Consider the following 26,654-nt stretch of genomic DNA (forward strand, 5'->3'; position numbering starts at 1 on the left):
TTCCTCACACTTTCAAGTAGGCCGCTTAATACCATCAAATAGTTTAAAGTATACTAAATTAATTAATTATAGTTAACTTCTTTAAAAAGCATAATTTATATGTGAAAATAAAATTTATAATTATTTCTGGAGAAGCAACAAATGCGTTATTTTAGATTAATTTCATGCTGTTGATGATTTTTCAAATTCACTTGACAGGTTTGACTTTTCGACTTTTTACGCATGCATGAACCACTCAATCTTCTAAACCAAAATTTTCCTACTTTATCAAATGAACATTAGAAAAATTGGATTTGGTGCAACTAATATATAAAAGCTCTCTTTAGTAAAGGAAAATGCGAATTTGTCAGATATAGTGACTGAAAGCTTAATCAGAAGACTAGATTAAATTGTCTACTCAAAAGTGATTACATATGTGATAACATATATGTGTACGTTTCAGTTATACAGTTTGGCGACAGGTTGTAGGTCAGGGGCGGATCCAGCCATTTTAAAAAGCGGGGTTCCCAACCCAGGACAAAAGGGGAGGGGTTCCAATTACATGTCCCCATTCAAATGCATTGATCGTCCCAAAAAAAGGGGGGGTTCCAACCCCCGGACCCCCCCCCTTCTGGATCCGCGCCTGTAGGTATTCCTATGGGAATCAATTGCGTTTAATTAATAGCTAGTATGTTTTGAAGTTATGAATATAGCTTACGGTCAACATTAGTAAAGATCCGTTTAAATTGCATTCAATAGTCAAATTCAACAACACACATCTTTCCATTTTTTCCCCAGTTAAATCATAACAAAATTAAAATTCTCAACATACCGTCATAATAAGTCCTTTCGCGGCCTTTAAGTAGCGTGTTATGCAGTTTGGCTTATTGTTGAAGGATGTACGATGATAAATAGTCAGTTGAAGTTGAGAATTGAAATTGGGAATTGTTTATTTCGTTTCTCTATATATACAGTGGCGATTTGTCTCAATGGAAATCATGCCACATCTTATTTTCATATGATATAAATAGCAATAACTGCCCTTTCTTAGATTTAGATATTTCACTAAATTTATTCTAAAATTAAGTACAGACAGGAATTTTTTTTTCGTTCCCTTTGATTGTTAATTTTCCAAATTTTGCAAGATGAAATTCCCTTAGTCACAACTTATGGCAGTGTCTGTATACTAGTTTGTTTGTTTGATTGGTTGATTGATATTCGTGGAAGTCAGGTTCTATTGTCTGCATGTGGTGACCTTATAGATTTCACTATTAAATGGTGTTAACCGCAAAAAAATTAAACCTTTTATAGATTCTTTTATAGGTTTGGTTTTAGAACACTTATTGAATATGGGATAAACCATCCGAATTTTTGCGTCGATTTTTTTTTCAGAGACTGTAGATTTAGGCATGTTTCATGTAAGCTTATTAATCGTTTAAAAAAACTTGTTCTACAAAGTTATCAATTAACACTTTGATAAGATGTTTGATTACTGTTCTTATCATTGTTTTTGTTATAAAAAAAATAAATAAAAAAATACCATAACTATATATCTGTATTGCTATTGCTATGCAGTTATATTATACAGATATAGCCTTTGCATGATGATGATACAAGGATATATTGACCTGAAAGAAGTATTTTGACTGAGGACTGAGTTTTATTGTGCGTATTGTTGTCTGTTTGTCTTTTCTACATTGGCTAGAGGTATAAGGGGTGAGGTCTCCAAAACATGTTTAACCCCGCCGCATTTTTGCGCCTGTCCAAAGTCTGGCCGTTAGTCTTGTATGATTTTTTTTATTTTAGTTCCTTTAATATGTAACGGAGTTTATAGTCCGGCGGCTACAAGCATATATCAGACGAATTGTGCACATCCTGCTACAAGCATCAAATTTGGCATAGACATTCCTCAACTATTACTCTTTGATTTCAGATAGGGAGGCATTTGAAAAAAATGTTCCACTTCCGGTAACATTCAAAATGGCGAACATCATACTCAAATCAGCCCAATATCGAAGGCTAGTATGTGAATAGGTGTTATTATCATGCTACTATCATAACATTCAGTACCATCTTTGTTTTTTACTACTTTTGGATATATTATATAGGTTAGATGTCTTTATAACCCCTACTTCCGGTAAAATCCAACTTGGCTGACATTGTACTAAAATAAGCTTATTTTTTAGGGAGGGTTATTGAAGTGTGATTTAACGTATTGCTACTATCATTACATTATGCAGGAACCTTTCTTTAGTGCTTCTCATAGACACAATGTGTAAGACGTATATCTTTAAAAACCTTACTTCCGGTAATATAAAAAAATGGCGGACATAGAAATATAGATTTATTATTTAAATATTCAACTTTTTTCAACATGTAAAGAAAATGTTGTTTTTTGTGCTGCTCATTAAACTTTTGGCTTTAAGTTATCCCCGGGGGGACCCGATTTTCCCCATAACAACGACTGTGGCATCCCTTTTTACATCCACAATGTACAAACGTCTAACAAAAGGATGAGGCCTCAGAAAGAGTTTTTTTTTTAAAAGGGACCTTCTTTGTCCCTTCGCCATTCATTAGCGCCTGGACTGGCTATCATAAGAGCCAATTCAAAGCTCGTCCCCTAAACACCTGCTTGAGTTTATTGAACGTTTTACATGCTGAAAAAGACTAGACCAAGTTGAGGAAACAACCTCAATTAGCCTCCCCCTTTGTGCAAATAGTTATTTTCTTGCTTCGTTAACCATGTTAGTTTGTGCGATCCTACAGTAAAACCCCGTTGATTTAGGCTGATCAATCATCATTCTTTATGTTAAAGTCACATCTTCAAATGCTATCAATGTCTCCCACGCAGTATTTTTCCATTTTCAAGCCAACAGAGAACCGTATCACAACCGGTAAAGGCATGGATCACAATACGTGTTTGTGATCACGCATTGCCAAGTGCATTTGACAGGCCATTGATAGATATTAATCCAAAGTGTTTTGCCTTCCCAAAGACAATCCATAGTTCGTCTACCCCTATGTCAGCATCATAAGTACTGTTTCGGTAATCCGTGACATAGGGGTAGACGAACTATGGATTGTCTTTGGGAAGACTGTTCTAATCAAATTCGTGTTTCACTGCATTAGACACATGCACCATGATTCTTGTGTCAGCCTCGTAATGTGAACTTAGTGCTAAACTTGAAATACATCACGTGGTTGATAACACTGAACATCCTGAGCATTTGTTGCTACAACTACCATACTCATTCAAGACTACATTCACTCTTGTTAAAGTGTCAAGGTATTTTATTAAAGGTATTTTATTAAAGTAAAGACATAATACTCAATCAGCAAACTCGAAAGGAAACACCCTGAAACTGTAACAACAGTGGATGTAGTCTCGGATGCGTACATATACTGGTAGTTTGTAGGCTGCCACGAGACGCAAGAGCTACCGTTAGGGGAAAGGGAATACACAGACGAATCCAGGGTCAAAACAAATTCCTCAAAATTGGCAAATTTTTGTGAGAGATGACGACAATAAGAAAGAACTTTTTAATTTTCATTCACAGCAGCTTGCTCAATAAAATTTTGAGGAAATGGTAGTTGTAACAACAAATGCTCAGGATGTTCAGTGTTATCCGCCACTTGATGTTTCAAGTTTAGCACCATGTTTACATGAAGAGACTGACAGTAGAATCAAAATGAATGTGTCTGATGCAGTGGATCACAAACTTAACTGAGTCATAACTCGAACAGTCGATACTGATGTCATTACTGTTTCGCTATTCCGTGACAAAGGGACAGACAAACTTTAGTTTGCATTTGAAAGTGGGAAAAGCTTTAGATACATATCTATCCACGACCTTTCAAATGCACTAGGCATTGAGAGTTTACACTTTGCTGAAAAGGGAACTGTGTTGGTGACTCGGATGAAGATGTGACTTTAACATTTAAAATGATAATTGACCAGTCAACATCACCAGATATGGATTTGATAATGTCATTGATAAAGCGATATGTTGTTTTGTTGTAACATCGAAAAAACTTATCAGATGGGGTTAACAAAGCAAGAAAACATGTGTTTTTTAGAAGCGGTAAGACTAATTGGGGCTATTCCCACTACTCGGTCTAGTCTTTTACAGCATGTAAAGCGTGCAAAGTACCATAGCGGGTGTGAATGAGTAATAATTTTGGAATTGGTTCATATGCTAACTAGTCCAGACGCTTATGAATGGCGAATGAACAAATATGATCCATGGGAACCTTTTTGAACAACTCTTTGTGAGGCCTCTTCATCTTTAAGACTTATCAGGAGGTTGTACATTATGGATGTAAGAAACAATACCAAATAGTAGTAATTTCAAAAATGTTTTAGTAATTTAGTGATTTTATTTTGTTTTAATCAATCTATCGAAAAAACACTACATCGAAGATATGGATTGAGGACTTACCTTTGAAATTTACGCCATATTTTTTACCGGAAGTGTCAACTTTGTATTTAAACATTTACAACAGAATAGAATAAGTGGTTTTGGGGATAACTTAAAGCCAAAAGTTTAATGAGCAGCACAAAAAACAACATTTTCTTTACATGCTGAAAAAAGTTGAATATTTAAATAATAAATCGATATTTCTATGTCCGCCATTTTTTTTATATTACCGGAAGTAAGGGTGTTAAAGATATTCGTCTTATACATTGTGTTCATGAGTAGCACTAAGGAAAGGTTCCTGCATAATGTAATGATAGTAGCATTACGTTAAAACACACTTCAATTACCCTCCCTAAAAAAATAGCCATGTTGGATTTTACCGGATGTAGGATTTTTAAAGACATCTATCTATAGAATATATCCAAAAGTAGTAAAAAACAAAGGTTTGTACTAAATATTATGATAGTAGCATGATAGTAGCATGATAATAACACCTATTCACATACTAGCCTTCGATATTGGGCTGATTTAAGTATGATGTCCGCCATTTTGTATTTTACTGGAAGTGAGACATTTTTTTCAAATGCCTCCCTATCTGAAATCAAGGAGTAATAGTTGAGGAAGGTCTATGCCAAATTTGATGCTTGTAGCAGGATGTGCACAATTTTTCACAAAGCCGCCGTACTATTAGTAAGTCGTCCATTATCACTGAACAAGTATCATTTTTTGCTTAGGGGCCATGAGAAGCACTCCGGATGCAGGATTTGCTTGCTGCATTGAAGACCTATTGGTAGCCTTCGACTGTTATTTGGTCGGGCTGTTGTCTTTTTGACACATTTTCCATATCCATTCTAAATTGCATTAATTGTCTGAGTAAACTTTTAAGTTTAAGAAAGCACATAAATATATGCCAGCATTTTTTTTTAGATGGATGGACATTAGGTCTTTTATTTATACTATGATATCAAATTAGGGACATGGTTAAGTGCAAATTCTGTTTTGCTAGAGATAACCTTTTATCATCTATGCATATAAATTCCCACTAAATTTAGATGTTAGCAATAACAACTGAAGTAGTGGAGTTATCTTTCTTTTACCCACCAGTCCTCTTCTCCTCTCTTCATGTACAGGGAAAACGGTACTATTTATTCTGCCATAGGCGACAATACTAACATTTTCTAAATATAGATACCACTTTTTATAATTAAAACTTGGATAAAACAGTTATGTGTGGTGTTAGAACTTCATTATTCTGTTTTAAAAATTGAAGCCAAATAGTATCAAAAATTCGTGACCAACTTCCAACGGATCTTGTTTATGTTATCCATCATTGTCCATGGCCACTGTAATTTTACACAAAACTATGAAATGTTAGAAGTCTTTTCGAATAATTCTCTAGAAAATATTTCAATAGGTTTTAAAATTTATATTGTATATGTACACACTGCATAAATAAAAAAATATATTGTACCATTACAACCTATCATGTTTCATCTCGTGCAGCGCTCCTAATTTGACTTCATTCACCTGTCTTAGGTACACAAAAGGCCAACCTAATTGTGGGACAGTCTAATTGTACCGTTCCTTATTACAAAGATTACACTTAAATGTCACAATACTCGGCTGTTGTGTGCGGTGTTGTCATTGATTTGACTCCATCATCCAGTAAACCTCACACATTTTGTTATGTTATAATCTTCTGCACAACATAATTTTCCAATTGGAGGCAAATTTTGACAGTCCTATAATGTTCATTGGAAGAAACTTCACATTGTTTGAGGTTTTGAATTTGATGAGGAACTTTAAAAGGCTGATGGAGCCAAAATTGTGCCTGCAATTGCACAGATTTGTCAGGGAAGCACTTGGCATTGTGGGATTTAGAAGTGCCAATCCAAATAAAAAGAGCAAGAAACATAGTTTATCGTGTATAGAACCATTTTAGAAATACCATGGAACAACGTTTAGTTTCATAGAACCGTTTGAGAACTACATACACGTGGTTTTTCTCAGAAACAAGCTCCAATATTAACTCAGTGTCTTGCACTATAGATAATATATGCTACTATTCTTATAGTTTCCTTTTTGTTAAAGCAAATACATATTAAAGATCACAATGTTGCATCATAATAGAACCGCATTGGGAAAAACATACATAAAATTATAACAAACAGTATCGCATATTAAAATCAGATGATGGACAAACCCACGAAGATTGAATCTATTTTAATTTTGGCTTTTTATACTTATTTATTAAAACTGAGATGGACACTATTGGGAACATCATTTAACATAAAACCATATTGATAATTCAGACAGATAACGTAAAAACAAAATCTGATAAATCATACAAGGTTGATCATATACTAATTGAGACCTTTTGATGCCAATCTGTAAACCAAAAATCACTATTACCAACGAAAACATTTTTACACAGAATCAAATGATATAAATATTCCAACAAACAAAGCATGCACAAATGCTACTATTTATGATGCATATAGTGCAAACTTCGGAATGAAAATCACAAAGTCCTACTTGCATTTGTACTCAGTATTACTTTCCACATTGATCTGTGTCCATACTTAATTGTACATATAATGATAAGGGATGAAATTCCTCTTGATGATTAGCGTTAATATTTCAGATATCTATGTGTTAAATTATCAATGAAATGCAGCAGTACTTGTTCAGTACCTAGTTATAGGGAAAAAACGGAATTCTTGTGTAATGACTCTCTAGTAGTAATTAACTCTGGTACAGAGACTTTCATCTGTTTGTATTATACAAGTCAAGAGTTTCCTAAATAGCTTATTTTTCTTTTAATCCGTAACTAATTGCTATTCCTCATTGACACTTTAATGAGTTATACCCCGCTTCGAAAGAAGGAGTTATATACTGGTTTATGTTTATTCGTCTTTCCATCCGCGTTATCGTCATTCTTTCCGTTCTTTCGTTTGTATGAAACTTGGAAAAGCATCAATCAGGTAACGTAATTCACACGAATACTAAAATGTTTTTAAAATGCAATGTTTGACATAAATGAAGTATATATATATATATGTATAGCAATATATTATGAAGTTTGATTCTTTGTTTTATGAATATATAATGAATGGTGGGTGTCTGGAATGTGTTCTGGTTTTACAGTATCATATATGAATAAACAAATAGTATTCTAATTTGATTTAATCAACAAAATTCAAGAAACAAACTTTATATCAACAATCAAAATATGAAATTCATAACGTATAAGATAGAATTTGAAAATTTAAACCATTTAACATATATATTATCTATATTATACGACAAATGCACAGAAACAATATTCATGAGTCAGTGGTAACGTAATTCACTCAAATTCATTTAGACAAAATAGTAACAAATTCAGCAAAAACGCCAAATATCTCAATGTATTTAAGGATAAATTTGATAAATGGTCGATATTACACTTAATTTAGCATTCATAAATGAACAGATAATCATCAACATTCACTTTTTGTGAATTACGTTACCACAATTTAATGAATAAAGCACATGGAATGTTTGTTTTTATAGTAGACTTTCTATTTTTTTTTTACATCATCCGGTAATAATTTGTACATCCTGACAGGTTTTCTGCCTACTGGAGCCGGGTTTTTGACCTGACAAACGATGTCTGTCTCTGTAACCCACAGTTCTTCAGGTCTTGTTGGCCACTTCATGGTGTGGGATACAGGATTGCTCTTGGTCATAAATGCTAATAGATATTCATTATCATTGTTATCAAAATCAAGCACCTTACAAATGTACCAAACATTGTCATATACACTCGCCGCAAACGTGTCCTTTTGGTAGCTCTGCTCAAACACTATTGGCGGTTGTGCTTGTAATGACTCTCCTCCTTCTACATGTCGCGGTATTGGACTTGCATATGCACCCTATTTTATTAATCATTGTGTGTAAACAATTGTGTTTTCAATGCATGGGAATAGCAAAACCGTTGTTTCTTTTATTTCGATACTCCTGTTTCATTACAATAACATTATCTCATAAATAAAATCGCTGAATATCCTTACTTATTTTATGTGAATTACGTTACAAGAAGTGTGAATTACGTTTTCTCGATAAATGAATATGAACCATCACCTTACAGAACTTTCAGTGCTTTGATTTTTAATGCATGTAAGTTCGACATATTTTTTATCCCCTATAATAGTGTTTGAATCTTTCATGTCAAAATTATGACTTATTTATGTCATTTTTAATATTTACCTACCTCAGAAAGTTCATACACTTTTGTTTAATAGTGTGTTTTTGCATTTTCCCGAAGCACAAAATTCGTCTGCTACAGTTTCCGGTTTTGAGTTATGAATAAAGGAAAGATTTTTGCACCAAACACAAGGTTAAAAGAAAGATTTAGTTTTGCCATGGTAACGAAGTTCACATCACGTATTTCACATTTTATGATGGAACACGATTTTTTACATGAATAATTGCCTTGAACAATGTCAACCATACATATTTTTTATAAGGATTATGGTATTGTTTAAATACTGTGTTAGTTTTATGTCTTGTGAATACCTTATTATGAAATATTGACGTAACGTAGTTCACATTCTTAAATAAATAAAGAAAAAAATGTTCAAATAAGTTTGTTTATATATAGACACATATCTATATTACAAATTAAATGATACACCTGTTTTTAAAAGGGTATATGGCTATTATTTCGTTCTTTTAAGACAAATGTTCTCGGCAATATTTGATGGTAGACATGAATTCTACATGTCCGTAACGTAGTTCACATAAAATGACTGGACATTCGATAAAAAACTATTTTTGATGGAATTTTAATTTATACACGTACCTTGCTATTTTTATTTGATTCTGTAACTGTAGAAAGGTAAACAGCGCGCAAATTGTACCGTTATCGATCATACTTTGCTTCGTAAAATGCAATGTCCTTTTTTGCAACCGCTTTTGGACACAGCGTTTTGAGTTGGCCTTCAAACTTCAAAATATCATAACTTTTTAGTCTGTCATCAGAATATCACATAATTTGAGGACTTTTTTGTAATTTTTTTATTTTATAAGAATACACACCGTTGTTAGACCAACTAGTTTGTTATTTGATCTAAAGCATCAACGATATGCGCTGGACTCGTTTATGTGGTATTGGTTCCATTTAACTGATTTTGGCTGTTTACACCATCAAATCCGGTAAACCTGTCCTGTCAAATTTTGTTATGTTAAAATCTTCTGCAAAACAGAATTTTCCAATTGGAGGCACATTTTGACAGTCCTAATGTTCATTGGAAGAAACTTCACAATGTTTGAGATTTTGAAGTTGATTATAAACTATAAATGGCTGATGGGGCCCAAAAAGTGCCTGAAATTGCACAGATTTGTCAAGAAAGAGCTTGGCATTGTGGGATTCAGAGGTGCCAATCCAAATAAAAACAGTTGACACCAAGAAACAGTCATCGTATATAGAACCATAAATGATTTGAAAAATACCATGGAACAGAGTTTAACATAGAACCTTTTGAGAAATACATACACATGGTTTTTATCAGAAACAATCTTAATCTTATACTATACTATTGTTTCAGAAAAAGCGAGAAGGTTTGGTACCATTAAAACGTTTAATCCCGCTGCAAATGTTTGCACCTGTCCTAAGTCAGGAATCTGATGTACAGTAGTTGTCGTTTGTTTATGTAATGTATTCGTAATTCTCGTTTCTCATTTTTTTTTGTATATAGATCAGACAGTTGGTTTTCCCGTTTGAATGGTTTTACACTTGTAATTTTGGTGCCCTTTATAGCTTGTTGTTTTCGGTGTTAGCCAAGGCTCCATGTTGAATGCCGTACATGGTTACTTTTATAAATTGTTATTTGGGTGGAGAGTTGTCTCATTGGCACTCATACCACATCTTCCTATATCTATTCAATATTTAAACAGTGTCTTGCACTATAGATGGGTCATTTAAAAAAAATGTCGAATTTTGAAAGTGAAAAATTTATTAAAAGTTAATTATTCAAACAACCCTCTACATATATAAGCAAATCAAAACAAACAGTACTTTAAGAGCAACATATTAAAAGATGCAATCTTAGTAATCTCATACAAGAATATCTTGAAACATTTTTTGATCGGTGGTACAATATTTTGTCTATCCTGTTACCATTTTCAAAAGAAATTTTGGGTTATTAAGAAAAGGTTTAGATAAAATGTTAAGCTTGTTTTACATAGCCAATTAGATGGTATTCAAGATAATAAACTTCTATATATATTCATTATGTAAAATAATAGATTATTTGCCAATTTTCTAGGTTGTACTGAAAAATACCTCTAAAAATTGGTTTTCAAAGGTTGCAAAAATTACCACCAGTAATGCAAGTCTAAGATAGCAATTTATATTGTTCGGCATTTTTTCACCCTTTCAAATAAACCCAACATCAAGTAAATCCTTCATAAGTTAGTTTACTTTTCTCTTTATTTCGTTGGTAACAGGAACGTACATTTCTGATATATCACTATATAAAAGTCTATCCTGTTACCTTTTTGTCTATCCTGTTACCGATATCCGTATTGCACCTGCAAATGCTTAATTGGGAAGATTAAGACGTTATGACCTTAAGATGAGTTCAAACAATGAAATATTTCATTCGTTTTGCACCTATATGTTAAGATAAAAAAATTAACGACGTTTTTGTCTACAATTGTCTATCCTGTTACTGTAACCATAGCAACCATAGTAACAGGATAGACATAACAGGATAGACAAATTTCTTCGTTTTTGATTGCTGTTGTGAAATAACTACTCCCCTTGGTGAAGTGATTATGGTTTTCTATTGTGAATTTGGTTTCCAACACGTTATTGCACTTTTTACAAGCATACTATTGGAGTAATTAATCAAAATTGTTGGTAACAGCATAGACACGAAAAAAAGTACACTCTATTTTTTGCACTAACTGTCTTGAAATTTCTTTTCTCTACACTGTCGTTCAAGAAACAAGGCGTTTTAAATGTAAAGATTACCTTGCACTTTTGAAATCAACACTGACTGATTCAATATTCATAGGGAGAATAATTTAACGACTGATTTCAGTAGCGGTAACAGGATAGACATGAACCTCCCGTACGCTGACTGAATTTAGTTTGTAGATAATCTGTTACATACAATGATAAGAAGCTACGATTTTTCGTTAGAGTAATAATTAACGTTCTTAAAAAGTCCCTTTTGCAGATATCAAGGCGATCAGAAAATCAAAAAAATCATTTGAAATGTGTTTTTATGACACTGTACGCACACAAATACCCCCAAAATCTGACTTAAATGCAGTTTAATCTTATCACAATAGATGTACGGTGTGTTTATTATTAATGTTCTGAATCACAAATCCGACAAGCTTTCATTTAAACCATTACAACTGAAATTTCCATTAGAAATAAAAATTTTAGCATGGGTGCACTGAAAATTCGACATTTTTTGAAAATGACCCAGATAATATATTCTACTATACTTATAATTTCTTAGTTTCCTTTTTGTTAAAGCAAATAAATATAAAAGACCACCATGGTGTTGCATCATAATAGAACAGCATGGGAAAACCTACAGAAAGTTTATAACAAACAATCTCGCATATTAAAATCAGATGATGCACAAACCCATGAAGATTGATCCTATTCTAATTTTGGCTTTTTATACTTATCTATCAAAACTAAGATGGACACTACTGGGAACATCATTTAACATAAAACCATATTGATGATGCAGACAGATAACTAAAAAAAAAATCTGAGATAAATGATACAATGTTGATCATCTATTAATCAAGACCTTTTGGTGCCAATCTGAAAACCAAAATGACTGTTACCAACGAAAACATTTTAACACAGAATCCAATGAGAAAAAAATCCAACCAGAGCATGCACAAATGCTACTATTTATCATGCATATAGTGCAAACTTCGGAATGAAAATCACAAAGTCCTACCGGTATGACTTGCATTTGTACTATTACTTTCCACATTGATCTGTGTCCATATTTGTACATATATATAGTGATAAGGGATGAAATTCCTTTTGATGAGTAGCGTTAATATTTCAGATATCTATGTGTTAAATTATCAATGAAATGCAGCAGTACTTGTTCAGTACCTAGTTATAGGGAAAAAACGGAATTCTTGTGTAATGACTGTCTAATAGTAATTAACTCTGGTACGGAGACTTTCATCTGTTTGTATTATACAAGTCAAGAGTTTCTTAAATAGCTTATATTTCGTTTGATCCGTAACTAATTCTTATTCCTCCTTGACACTTTAATGAGTTATACCCGCTCCGAAAGGAGGAGTTATATACTGGTTTGTGTTTGTTCGTCTTCACACCAGCGTTATCGTCATTCTTTCCGTTCTTTCGTTTGTATGAAACTTATATGAAATAAAGGCAACAGTAGTATACCGCTGTTCAATAGTCACAACTCGATGAAGCAAAAACCAATCAGGGTCACAAACTAAAACCGAGTGAAACACGCCAATTACAAGAGGAAAACAACGGAACAACAAAAACAAACGCCAACATACATAGGAACGGACTATTTGATAACAACTGCTTGATAAAGGTTTAAATCTACCTCAATGTGGAAGGATGCAGAGATGATTTGTCAAGGAATAATCTTCGAATTCAATATCATGATTATCTGTATCTGTTTTCTTTCCTCTTCTGATCTGATGCTATTTTAGATGAATTTGGCTATTTATTTTAGGTATTTTTGACATATAGCTCTTCAACGGTTTCGGTACTTATACATTTTTGGATTTTATAAATGTTTGGCTTTGAGCGTTCCTGATAAAGGTAAATCCAGAAAAGCGCTTCAGACGCATGAAATTATTAAACGTGTTCTTTTTAATTTTTGTTTGTGTTCTTTTATTCTGTTCTCAATCTTGACATGACGAATGTGTAACGCTTAATATCCTTTTAAATGGTTCTACCGTATTTGTTAATAATCTGGACCAAGTCAGGAATAATTATGACAGTTGTTTTCCATTCGTTTGTTGTTTTTGAGCTTTTGATTTTGCCAATAATTATTATTGTTAAGGTACTTTCCATATAGAATTTATGTTGGAGCTCAGTACTTTTGTTTTATACCTTTTTTAAAGTTGCAAAACTAATATATATATATATTTCTGTCTTGAACGAAGTTGAAATAATGTTATCATGAGTTAACATCTTTCACAGATTGTAATGTCCTCTCAACTGTATTGCTTTTACGACTATGTCAACAGTTCAGTTTTCTTTTTCTTGTGAAAGGATAACAAATCTCCATAGAAGCTAATTGTATTCATTGATTGAACCCGAAACTTTGTTTATAATTGACCTGCTTACAGTTTTTTCTTTGTATTCAAATGTTTTATTTGAAGTTAAATTGTAACCAGGAAATTAGTATTGACAATTTAAGCCAACGATTTACTCTTTATGAAATATGTTTTTAAAGTACTGGAAACTCTGATGGTTTCTACTCTTAAGCATAGATTGCCATAGTCGTATATAATAAAAACTTAAAAAACTTTAAATGCTCACCAATTTCGTATTTGATTTGACATTCCAACTGTTTGATTTGAACACAGCTTGTGAATCGTATGTACGGGTGCCACATGTTGAGCAGGATCTGCTTACCCTTCCAGAGCACATGAGATCTCCCCCAGTTTTTGGTGGGGTTCGTGTTAGTCAGTCTTTAGTCTTTTATGTTGTATCGTGTGTATTATTTTTTGTCTGTTTGTCTTTTTCATTATTAGCCATGACGTTGTCAGTTTAATTTCGAATTATTAGTTTTATTGTTCCTCTGGTATCTTTTGCCCCTCTTTTATGTAAACGAGCTGCATTTTTGGCGTTACACGTTTTAAGTCTGGTATATTTTGATGAGTTGATTCCGATTTAAAGCTCAGACCCCTATAAGCCGATTGTTGTCATATGATTACAAATAAAAATGCCCACAGAAAATTAGTTGCATGCATTCTTTGATGTGGTATTTGGCTAATGTAGAACAAAGTCACTACTAATTTCAGATATACTTTATATATTAAGCATAGAATCAAATGTTATACTAGTGATGAATAAACTGTAAAACATACAATGTACTGTTATCATCCAAATACAAATGTCATGGAAGGGTGTCCACGATAACTAAACGGTTCATTCTCTAAAAAAAGAAAGCGAACATTTTTTTTTGGTAACCAGAGTTACTCAAAAGCTAATTAAGTAAATTAATGATTTATTTTATTTTATTTCTTTCTGTCAAAATAAAAGCAGTTTTTGAAATTATAATATGACTGCAAGGTTTATTAAAAAGAAAAAAAGTTTAAGCCGGGAAATGCCGATGATTGCAGGTTGACTTCGAACTGCGAAATAAACGACCGTTCAAAAACGCGTATTGACTATATTTAGACATTATGTAATGGCTGATAATCAGCAGACGACTTGTGAAAATTATTTTAATTTTAAGAACCTTCTATTTATATTTTATCCATTTTTGAGTCAGTGGATAGATAAAGCACCCTTTTTCTGATGAACATGTTCTTTTACTTTGACATTTTCGTCCGTTTGAGTTCTATGTGTATTCTAAAATAATTTATCAAAAATCCCAATTTTATGTATTGTAAATAAATAGCATAATCCATCTTTTTCTTACTGTTATACAAATTAAGCCAATTTTTGTATTTTTTTTATTATCTATTAAAACAAAATTTCCCGATAGGTCGTAAAAGTCAATATTTATTTTACAGACAATTCTTTACATGTTATGACCAGAACAGTCGTTCATTTGTAATCAACATTACTCATTGTTCCACGATTAAAACCTTTTTATTTCAAAATCGTATTTTTAAAAATGTGAATAGAAACAGATCATGGTAAATTACTTACTTCAATAACTATTTGTTTCTCTTTGTCAATATATTATCACTATGCGACACCAAAGGCAACTTTTATATTATGATTTGAACGAACATTTTAAAATGAATTCTGTATAGAAAGAGATAAATCGAAAAGTAAACAAAATAATTTTCCTGATATATTTAAAAAAAAAGATTCATAGAACTCGAGCGGACAGTAGCATAAACAAATATACGTAGCTGGTATTTGATTGGATGATAACGATAAAATATAAGGATTTGACATTCAAAACATCATTTAAGTAGGTTAAGGGACACAACTATTAAAGGTCTTTTGTGTGCCTCATTTTTTATAGATGCATTCTTATAGCTTCTAAATGAAACATATCATGAAAAAATATTATAATTCTGGTTTGCAGATATCATTAAAAAACATAATCAATCGTTTTAAAAGTTATGTCCCTTTTCCGATGTTGTATACTCGTTAGATCATGTGTTAATAGTAATTATGATGTCACAATATAAAATAATGCAAAGCTTCTATATATTCAATAAAACAGCATTAAGGAAAAACAGCTGAATCATAAGTTACTGTAATAAATAAGAACATAAGAAAGAAAACACATTGCAAACATTTCAATAGATGCATGACAAGTTTTAAAATTTTTACAACATTCTTTTTGGAAAACATTGATAACAATACATAACAAAATATCTCTTACAAGCCTTAAACCTTTAATGATTGGTTTTAACTTTTCACGCGAAACTCCACTTGGAAAAGGTTGTGAAACTAAGGATCAAACCTTAGACAATAAACAAAGGATAATTGTTTAACAACAATAAAGGAAAGCAAAAGATAATGTACTCAACCGACGTTCTACCAAAGTATATTGGTTCATACCCGTCAACAACAAAAATTTTATCGAAAGATTTCATTTTTTTAAATTTTAGAAACCAAACAAGAAGGTTTGATTGTCTTATGATTTAATGATGCTGAATTCGAATAAGTTTTTGATGAACTGTTAGTCCTTACGGATATCATCATCGCAGCTGATTATTCTAAACGGACTTTAAGGCGAATTATTTGTATTGAATGTAGACATTGTAGTCAGAATCAGAAACGAAACCTAAACGATGTGACGAGTTCCTCCATTTCAAGGGTAAATCAGTAAATGAGATGAAAAGGTAGAGAAACCGAGTATAATTGATCTAAAAGTTTTTGATTGCTGCTATACAGAAACAAGGAGTTCCCAATTTTTAATCAACATTTCAGTTTGAAAACACACTCACCAGGTTATATAATATATATGAATAAATAAAACTGACAAATGCACTGATTATATGTAGCGTTTATTCTAACAAACGATGAACGACACACTGTAGACGCATTTTTAGCGAGTGCATAGTTTGTCAAAGTTTATGCAAACCTTGCAAACGTATGTTAAAAAACATATGATCAAAACATATGCGCGCTTAGCCGTTTGCATCGTTTGTGTTAGAAAGAAATGCACTCTTAGTATGTAGGCGAATATCATAATAATATTTCTATGATTCGTATAAAAGTATTTTGACAGAATTAAAACATGCTTATCTAGTAATCTTTGATATGCATCTAAATCATTTATGACTTGGCTTTATATTGTAGGAATATGTTTTAGAAAAACATTAATTAAAATACCAAACACAAATCATAATGTAATCTTCTGGACATATGTGGTCACTTCATGGATTGATAAGTCTATCGCTAAGTTAAATCTTTCTCCATTTCTGTCTCCTAAATTGGATGAACATCAATTGCTTTTGGTGGCTTTTTTTTCAAAATTACATTAGAAAAACCGTGCCATCATTTATGAAAATATAAAATAAATTCAGTAGTACATAAAATATATATTTTTAACTAAATTTGGACATGTATATTATTTATTTTACTTTCAGGTAAAAATGCACCTGTTATCATGGTCAGTTTATCGATCTATCTACCATCAAGATAAAACTATCCACTTAACCATTGTAAAAGTTCCAACAAGTTTCCATTTTTTTTTTCATTCTTTTTGTCAATTGCTTACAAAACCTGTAAAACTCTTTCATGAATAACGTTTGGATAAGCAAAGTTTGGAATTTTCCTCGGAGCTCAGTATTTTTGTGAGTTTACTTTTTTTCACGCATACATGGATACTTATCAAAGTGCTAATACTTGTAGAAGAAATTGCAAATGAATAGAAAATAAAACTAGAGACTCTAAAGAGCCTGTGTCGCTCACCTTGGTGTATGTGAATATTAAACAAAGGACACATGACAACATTGTGTTTTGGTGATGGTGATGTGTTTGTAGATCTTTCTTTACTAAACATTCTTGCTGCTTACAATTATCTCAATCTTTAATGAACTTGGCCCAGTAGTTTCAGTGAAAATGCTAGTGAAAATTTACAAATTTTATGAAAATTGTTAAAAATTGACTATAAAGGGCAATAACTCCTTAGGGGGTCAATTGACCATTTTGGTCACGTTAACTTATTTGTAGGTCTTACTTTGCTGTACATTATTACTGTTTACAGTTTATCTCTAACTATAATAATATTAAAATAATAACAAAAAAACGGCAAAATTTCCTTAAAATTAACAATTCAGGGGCAGCAATCTAACAATCAATTATCAGATTCATCTTAAAATTTTAGGGCAGACAGATCTTCACCTAATAAACAATTTCATCTGCTGTCAAATTTGCTCTAAATGCTTTGGTTTTTGAGTTATAAGCCATAAACTGCATTTTACCCCTATGTCCTATTTTTAGCCATGGCGGCCATCTTGGTTGGTTGGCCGAGTCACGTCACACATTTTTAAACTAAATACCCCAATGATGATTGTGGCCATGTTTGGTTTAATTTGGCCAAGTAGTTTCAGAGGAGAAGATTTTTCTAAAAGATTCCTAAGATTTACGAAAAATGGGTTAAAAATTGACTATAAAGGGCAATAACTCCTAAAGAGGTCAACTGACCATTTTGGTCATGTTGACTTATTTGTAAATCTTACTTTGCTGAACATTATTGCTATTTACAATTTATCTCTATCTATAATAATATTCAAGATAATAACCAAAAACAGCAAAATTTCCTTAAAATTACCAATTCGGGGGCAGCAACCTAACAACGAGTTGTCCGATTCATTGGAAAATTTCAAGGCAGATAGATCTTGACCTGATAAACAATTCTATCCCGTGTCAGATTTGCTCTAAATGCTTTGGTTTTTGAGTTATAAGCCAAAAACTGCATTTTACCCCTATGTTCTATTTTTAGCCATGGCGGGCATTTTGGTTGGTTGGCCGGGTCACGCCACACATTTTTTAAACTAGATACCCCAATGATGAATGTGGCCAAGTTTGATAAATTTGGCTCAGTAGTTTCAGAGGAGAAGATTTTTGTAAAAGTTAACGACGACGACGGAAGACGGACGACGACGACGACGACGGACGCCGGACGCCAAGTGATGGGAAAAGCTCACTTGGCCCTTTGGTCCAGGTGAGCTAAAAATGTGTACAACTTTAGTATATACATATATACAATTACGTAAAGAAAAAAACCCTACAAGGCTTATAATTTTGTACGCCAGATGCATATATCGTAACGTTCAGAATATAAACGTTAAAATGCCAAATAAGGTATAAAGCTGAAGAGCAGTGTAAAGGGCATTACACAGAAATAGGGATTCGAAGTCATTTAACTTTTGAGTTAAATTCAACCCTTTTTTATATTTGATGAATTCACAAACATTTAATCTGGAATGACTTAACCCGATGTTCTCAACCAAATGCTTTTGATTAAACATAAATTTATTTTCTTGATGAGGTCTACTTAAATTTGATTATCTGTAATTATAGACATAAGTCACCTAAGATAAATGTCTGATTGATTAACAAATTGAAATTCCAAAAGTTTCACAAAGCATTAAAACAATCTATTTAAGCATGTTGTTGAAGGACAATTTATCATTTTTACAGATCGAACACCAATTAATCTAGATAAACTGCACAAACAAAACAGATTGTTACTTAGACTATGTATTTTTAAGATCCAGAAGTAAAGTCATCTGCTGTTAAGATCTTTTGGTAAAAATCCAACAGATCTTAGTAAACGACGCTTTTTAAAGTATATTTATGAACACATAATGAATAAAACAATAAACTTTGATTGAAAAATTAGTTAAAGAAAAAAAAAAACACCAATAAGAAAATAGATTTACAATTAATTCATTTGAAACTTTTATGTAAAAGTGTTATTAATATATAGAAAATGGTATCTAAATCATCAGTATGTTTAACATATATTATAAAAACCTGTATATGAAAACAATTTTTATAAATATTTGTACATTTTGTAAATGTTTTTTTTTGGTGGGGGGTATAATTTTGAGAAATGTATTTTAAGTAATAGCGTTAATTCTTGAATAAACTTTGAAATAATATTGACAATACAAGTACAAGAAAAATACACAGTCTACCTGGCTTCTCGAGAATTGTCTGGAATATATGCTAATGTTTTGTTTTAAACAAGCCATGAGTGCAGTTCTTGAACTTTTTCAACCTAAAAATAGATAAAAGAATAAATAAAATATAATGATATGAATAATTACATTTTCCTGCTAATTTCGTAATTAAAATGAAATCGCACAAATGAAATTTGCTAAGCAAATGCTTCCATAAAAAAGAAACATCACGATGATAAAACTAAAAATTGGTACCCATGACAATTAATGATTCCACAGTATTCTGAAAAGCCACAGTGTATACAATAAATCTGAAATTAAGATGTGTTCAATTTCACACGTACCTCTTGAAGTTCCATTTCTAGTTTTTCGATAATTTCTGTTATCCTTGCAATTGCATTAATAAGGGAGGCACTTTGTACGTCAATTAACCTATTTAGGAATATTCCTATTGGATCTCTAGCTAGGTTGTCAATACTTTCCAGTTGAATATGGTATAACTGGTCAGCAAACGGAATGCTTTCTGTTCCTGAGTATGCTCTAACTCGTCTAAGGAGGTTTATAGTCGCTTCCTTATCGTTGTCTATACCTTCTTGAGATCTTTTAAGAACACCCTTTTCAACATATGTTTCGATCAACAATACTGTGACCCCTGCAACTCCACCCGTAATAGCTACAGTTGCAAGCGCGCCTGCCCAGGAAGCACCTCCCGTAAATACCGACAACAAAGCACCACCAATTAATGTTACAATTGAAACGCTTCCTGTTAATTTTGCTGTCCTAATTTTTTCATTTGCATTGATCAATTCTTCTTTTAATTTACGTAGGTTCGGCAACGTATCATTTCTGACAGTTTTCCAAAATTCAACGTCTTCATTCAACTTTCTCTCTGAAAAAAATAAATCAAAATTTGTTTTTAAAGAGCACAAGCATAACAAAGATATGATATACTGAAAGGTCGTTAACAGGCAAATAAGAGTCGTCTACTAAATGTACTAGTTATCAGTCGCGTATATTTTACAGATTCCATCATGACAAAAGTAAAAGCCCAGGTAGTAATCAAACATTCTAATAAACAGCAAATGTTGAATTAAGGTAGATCGGGTGTTTAAATTTTCGCGCCTTCTGCGCATAAATTTGCGCATTGATATCGTAAGTCATGTACATTGTCGTAATTTGCTATAACAATAAAATTTTATCATAAAATTGTTTTTTTTTTATTAAAATACATTGAGAATGACTTAAATAACTATTAACCGCAATTTCCAAAATTATTAAAGGTTAATGCAACAATTGTCATTGTCGAAATAGTACTTCCGTTCTAAAAATATGGGGCATGTTCTTGATGTCGGAGAAGACTGAAGAGAGAATAACTCATAATAATCGAACACGTGAACTGCTTTTCATAAATACTGTAATGCAGATCGAAATTATAGATAACGATCTTCATTTTGGTAGCTTTTGACGCAATTTCACCCTTGTCTTACGTTAGAAAATGTACGGCAAATATGCGAAAAATGGATGTAAACAAATCATGAAAAGTGGGAAAACTGATACATTGTAAGTAAGTACTAATGAATTGAATATAAATGCCCAAAGAGCGATTCACGACCCCTGAAAATAATTTGTTAGCTTAAAATTAGAGGATTCCGAAGTAATTTCAAAACAATATCCGTGGCGAACAACAAAACAATGCCCCCTCTTTTTAAGGCTGAAATATACATGTAACCATAGGCAATGCATATGCATAGCTCATGGTACTTCTATCATTTATGTAATTGATTTGAAAATTTGTGGACGTAAGAGTTCAGGTGTGTATAGGTCATCTGCATAAGGGTCGGATCATTTGGGTTTCTGGGAGAAAAAGGTCATGACAGTAGGAGATTAATATAATTTTAGTCTGAGATTACTCTGAGATGTGGGACGGCCCCAGTTTGTCTGGCAAAACAGCTGTTGGAATATGAAAACACAATTTTCTTGTTGTAAACGTAGAATATTTGATTGCGAATGCTGGTGATTTTGTTAAGCATGCACACTTAAAATTTAGAACATTTCCCGTCTAGACTGTTTAAATTATTTTTTAAAAATGAATCATTTCACAAAACTAACTTTCTTACTGATGCATAAAGGTCTGGATGGAGTGTCCTTCATTTCTTTCTTATCTAATTTTTTATACCATTTATCTCTATTAAACTTTTTTTTTCTTTATTTCTTATAATTTAACACCCCGTTATTCTTCATTGTTTATATGTCTATTTTCTTTATTTACAAATGTATTGTGCATATAACATGCATCTATTATTATGATCTATTCTTTTAAACTTTTCCTGATCCTCCTTTAATGTATTTCATCCTACAGGACCTTCATGAGAGAATAAACAAAACTTTTACTACCTAACAGCAAAATCGGTCTTGTCATAAAATGATTATTTTTTATTTATTTTAAAAGCTTATTAGGCCTCTGTTCATCATATTGCTGTTAACTGATCAGCACAGTTATTTAGTGCCGAGTGCATTTCTTTAACATGTTAAAGACAATAAATGAATTTTTTTAAAATTGTACCTACATGTACATTGCATGTACAACATGTACATTGCATGTACAGTGGGTGTTAAATTCTCTTGACAGCTTCAGACATACTAATTTTTAACCTTTTTCCAGCTGGTCCATTCATGACCAAAAGTTTTTTTTACAGTTTACATGTAATTTCCACCTCTTTAAATACAAAATGTACTTCCTTTTTATTGGATATTTTTTTTAAAAGGTGTATGAACAAAAATGGCAAGGTATGTAAAGTTCACACTAGAGTCTATATATGTATCTCCCTCATGCAAAGCTCTGATTCCTTTCACGGATTTGGCTTTACATTTTGGACCTTTTGGATTATACCTCTTCATCTTTTATATAAGATTTGGATTTCAAATATTTTGGCCACAAGCATCACTGAAGAGACATGTATTGTCGAAATGTGCATCTGGTGCAAGAAAATTGGTACCGTTAATGTTATTGTAAACAAAGTAAAATCAAAGGATAATAACTATGTTCCTATCTAATAGGTTAGTAGGACTTAACAGAATTTAACCATCTCAGTGTGACCAGGGTATGAAAATTTAATACTTTCCTGAAGTGCTTTTGTTACATTTTTGTAAATACATAATCCTCCCACATGCACAAAATGTACTTTAAGGAGGCTCCTGGTATAAATCAAAATGTTTTTCTAATATAGGATTTCCGCTATATTTTTTTATAAATGAACGCTGAAGGACGCCTCCGGGTGCGGGAATTTCTCGCTACGTTGAAGACCTGTTGGTGACCCTCTGCTGTTGTTTTTTAATTGGTCGGGTTGTTGTCTCTTTGACACATTCCCCATTTCCATTCTCAATTTTATTTATCATATACTGAAAAGAAAAATGAATTAAAAAAATGGGGTCACCGTCCATTTAAGCTCACAATCTGCCTCCGGAAGAAGGATACATTTTTTGTTTTCCTTTTTTCTTCTGTTGAACCAATAGGAGAAAAAGAGGTAATATCGAAATAAAAAATGACTTTATAACAGAAATCGCTTAAATTTTTTCATTTATTTAGTTTATGAACAGCTTATTTGAAAAGATTAATATAAGATATAGGTCACTGATGAGTTAAAAAAGGTATTTCAAATTTAATGCCACAAAATAGCCTTTTTGCTCCAAAGGGAGATAATTTGGAGCTTTTCAATTATATAAACATTTTAAAAGTTATCTGGGGCCAAACCGAATCGATTTTTTGGGTTGATTTTTGTACCATATCATAAAGCAATAACTATTAGTGTAATAAATAAAATTTGTAATGAAAAAATAGAGGTTTAATTTTTTACTGAAATTTTTGTACCCAAGAGCCACCTTAAATAGAATGGAAATTACAAATAGGATAGTATATTACATGTAATAGTTTAATAGTAGAATAAATAAAAAATTGACAAAGATATACATTTAAAAAATGTAACTGTACATGTTTTACTACAGTATAATATTTCACTTTTCATGGATAGAATTAATAAAATCTACAAAGTATATTAATTAAAATCAGGCTATGCTAAAAAATGAATTGACTGAGAAATTAGACAAAGACTATTTCTGCTTAATTAAAATATAATAGTTGAATTTTACAATAAAAATGATTTAAAAATTCAAAATTGTATCACTTTCACTTATTAATTTAAGCATTTTTTTTTACAAAATTTCTGTCAATATTTTTGGTAAATTTATCCTTTTTCTGTTGGATATATTGTAGGCAGTATTGCACTGTTCAACTAAGAAACATTGGCTTGAGTTTAAATGGTCTATTACTTTGAAGAAATTTATGGAGACTCTTGGTCCCTCTTTATAGAATATAAAATATAAATGATCTGTAGACCTACTATTTCTTATTTTCATTTTCAGAAAGATTATTCAAATTGTAATAAATATTTTTTATTGCATTACACATTCAGAAATATTTCCCCCAAAAATCTTACTTTTCTACCAATATAAAAATAGCAAAGTCTACTTTATCAGCCAGGGGTAATTTATATCAATATCACTTAGCTGGTTTCTATATGTAGGTGCCATTATCCACATTTCTGTGTTTTGTACTATTTTTGAGTCTTTTAATTTTTACATCTAATCCTTCCCTGAAAAGTAAGGAAGTATCACCCTCTTTATGTTATTATAACATAGTTGCACATCCAATTTCGTGTATTTTCTTTCTGATATTTGTAAAGTAAACTTCTTTTCTGGGTTTTTATTTTTGACTGGTGATATTAAGGGGGGGATAACCAACATCACAAATCGACAAAAAAACCATTGATTCGTATTGAAGATATTCATATTGAGTGCTTGTCTTAATGAGATGCTTTATTAAATTTAAATTCAGCCAATCATTTTAGTTTCCTCGAAAATATTTAGATTTTCGATCGGGAGAATTGACAATTTCCACAAAAACTTCAAGTTTGAAGATAAAATAAGAACGAAGAACTTTGATTTGATCTGTAATTTTTGACGAGTGAAAACTTTGTATATTCAAGGTTATTTGGATTCATTGATTTTTATTACGACAGTTGTATTTAGTGAGTTAAAATGAGGTTTGTCTCGTCCGTAGTTTAACTGAATTTTCACGGTCACGTGACTCCATTGTTGCTGATAGACTTGGGGTCAAACCGTGACCTGCTTTCCAACTGAGTGAAATATCTGTATTCAGCAAAAGATTGGTAAAAAAAAATAATGATGACGTCAACTTGTGTTGGTTGTTTTCTGAAACTCCGAATGTGACGTCAGGAAAAAAGACTGTCATGCCTGATGACGTCTCATATAAAGAAATTTCTGCAAATGTTAAAGAACAAAAAATCAATAAAGAAACAGATTTTTCCACTCTCAAAAGTTAAGCTTTAATTGTTTAAAAAGCTCGGCAAGCTCTCTCGCGCTGTAAACATTAAAAAATTACTTTTTCGAGGGGGAGAAATATAGTAACACACTTGTCACAGTGGTGGAATCTATAAATCCTTAACCATTTGATAAATTATATGATACTAGAACACACCCGTGAAATCGCTGGTCTGTGATTGAATTAAACTATATAACTATATGTAAGCCTTATTCAATGCTCTTCAACTTTGTACTTGTTTGGCTTTATAAATATTTTGATATGAGCGTCACTGATGAGTCTTATGTAGACGAAACGCGCGTCTGGCGTACTAAATTATAATCGGGGTATCTTTGATAACTATTAAGCCAGGATATTTAGTATTGATTTTGTAATTTGATAAAGTCACGCTGATTATAAGATGCACAGTTTTCTCTACTTTCAAAATCTTTCGATTTGAAACTGTCGACCGGGAACTTATAAATTATTGGAAATTTTAACAATTTGAAAAACAAAAGGGCCTGGAAAGGAGTAATTATTTATCAATAGCATTGTCCAATATTAGTTGAATTCTTTGTTTCGTTGTTTTGCGTCATGCCGGTTAACAAATTGGAAAATGTACCTATACGCCTTATTTTAAGTCTAGATTTATAGTATTCGTATTGTCATCTTTTAAAGTCATACTGATTGATAAACTACAATAGGAAACAATGCGACAGTGATAGAATTTTTTAGTGTCAACCCTGTGTTTATGACCCGTGTTTATAGCAAATCCTAAATACACCGTTTGGTGGTGCGCCTGTCAGATTCGGAACGTACAGATAAGGTACAGGTAACAGGTGAATATACAATTGGTATCGGTATCGGATTTGACCCGGAACTTGTTAATTATTGAAAAAAGAGCCTGGAGTGGTGTAATTTTTAATCAACACCATTCTCCTATATTAGCTATATATAAAGTTCAATTCTTTGATTTGTCGTTTTTACCCCATGACGGCTGACAAATTAGACCTCGTTATTTTAGTGTTATAGATTTAATGTTAAGGTAATTAATATCTTAAATGATAGAATGGTTCGCAAAAATTGAAATATTAACATATTTCCTATTTTGTTTATAGAACCATGATTATTAAAAATATTGTAAACATATATTTTATTCATATACCTTCACAAAAACCTAATACGTGAAAATATGTGAGAACATTTTCGAAGTGAACAAAGAAAATGCCCAAACATGAGCGAACTTTAAGTTGCATTAACCTTAAATTTTTATGGACTATCAAAATATATTTTTTCACACTTATAATACAAACAGGTAACGACGATTTACACGGAAAAGGTTTCTTTGATAGTATCACAAATTTTGGATTGTAAATTCTATTTGTAGAGACAAAAGGATGTTAAAATATAGTTTAAAACTCCCTGTTCATTATTAGATATTTTGAAAAAAGGTACGTATAAAAGATTTTTTTAAAGACTAAGAACTGAAAAGTTTGAAAGTGAAGCTATCATGGTCCAATATCCAAAAT

The 26,654-nt window shown here is 31.8% G+C and overlaps 1 protein-coding gene across 1 annotated transcript in view; it reads right to left on the reverse strand.

Annotated features, from left to right (window-relative positions):
- Positions 1-19,683: 19,683 nt before the first annotated feature.
- LOC143049871 (uncharacterized) overlaps positions 19,684-26,654 on the reverse strand; it is a 35,850-nt gene continuing 28,879 nt past the window's right edge. Inside the window, exons 9-10 of the mRNA XM_076223633.1 lie at positions 20,093-20,637; positions 19,684-19,846 (exon numbers count right to left, since the gene is read on the reverse strand). Coding sequence (XP_076079748.1) covers positions 19,808-19,846; positions 20,093-20,637 — 584 coding nt within the window. The 3' untranslated portion in view covers positions 19,684-19,807. The remainder of the gene's footprint in view (positions 19,847-20,092; positions 20,638-26,654) is intronic.

The sequence above is a fragment of the Mytilus galloprovincialis genome, chromosome 10, assembly GCF_965363235.1.
Source record: "Mytilus galloprovincialis chromosome 10, xbMytGall1.hap1.1, whole genome shotgun sequence".
Lineage (NCBI taxonomy): Eukaryota > Metazoa > Mollusca > Bivalvia > Mytilida > Mytilidae > Mytilus > Mytilus galloprovincialis.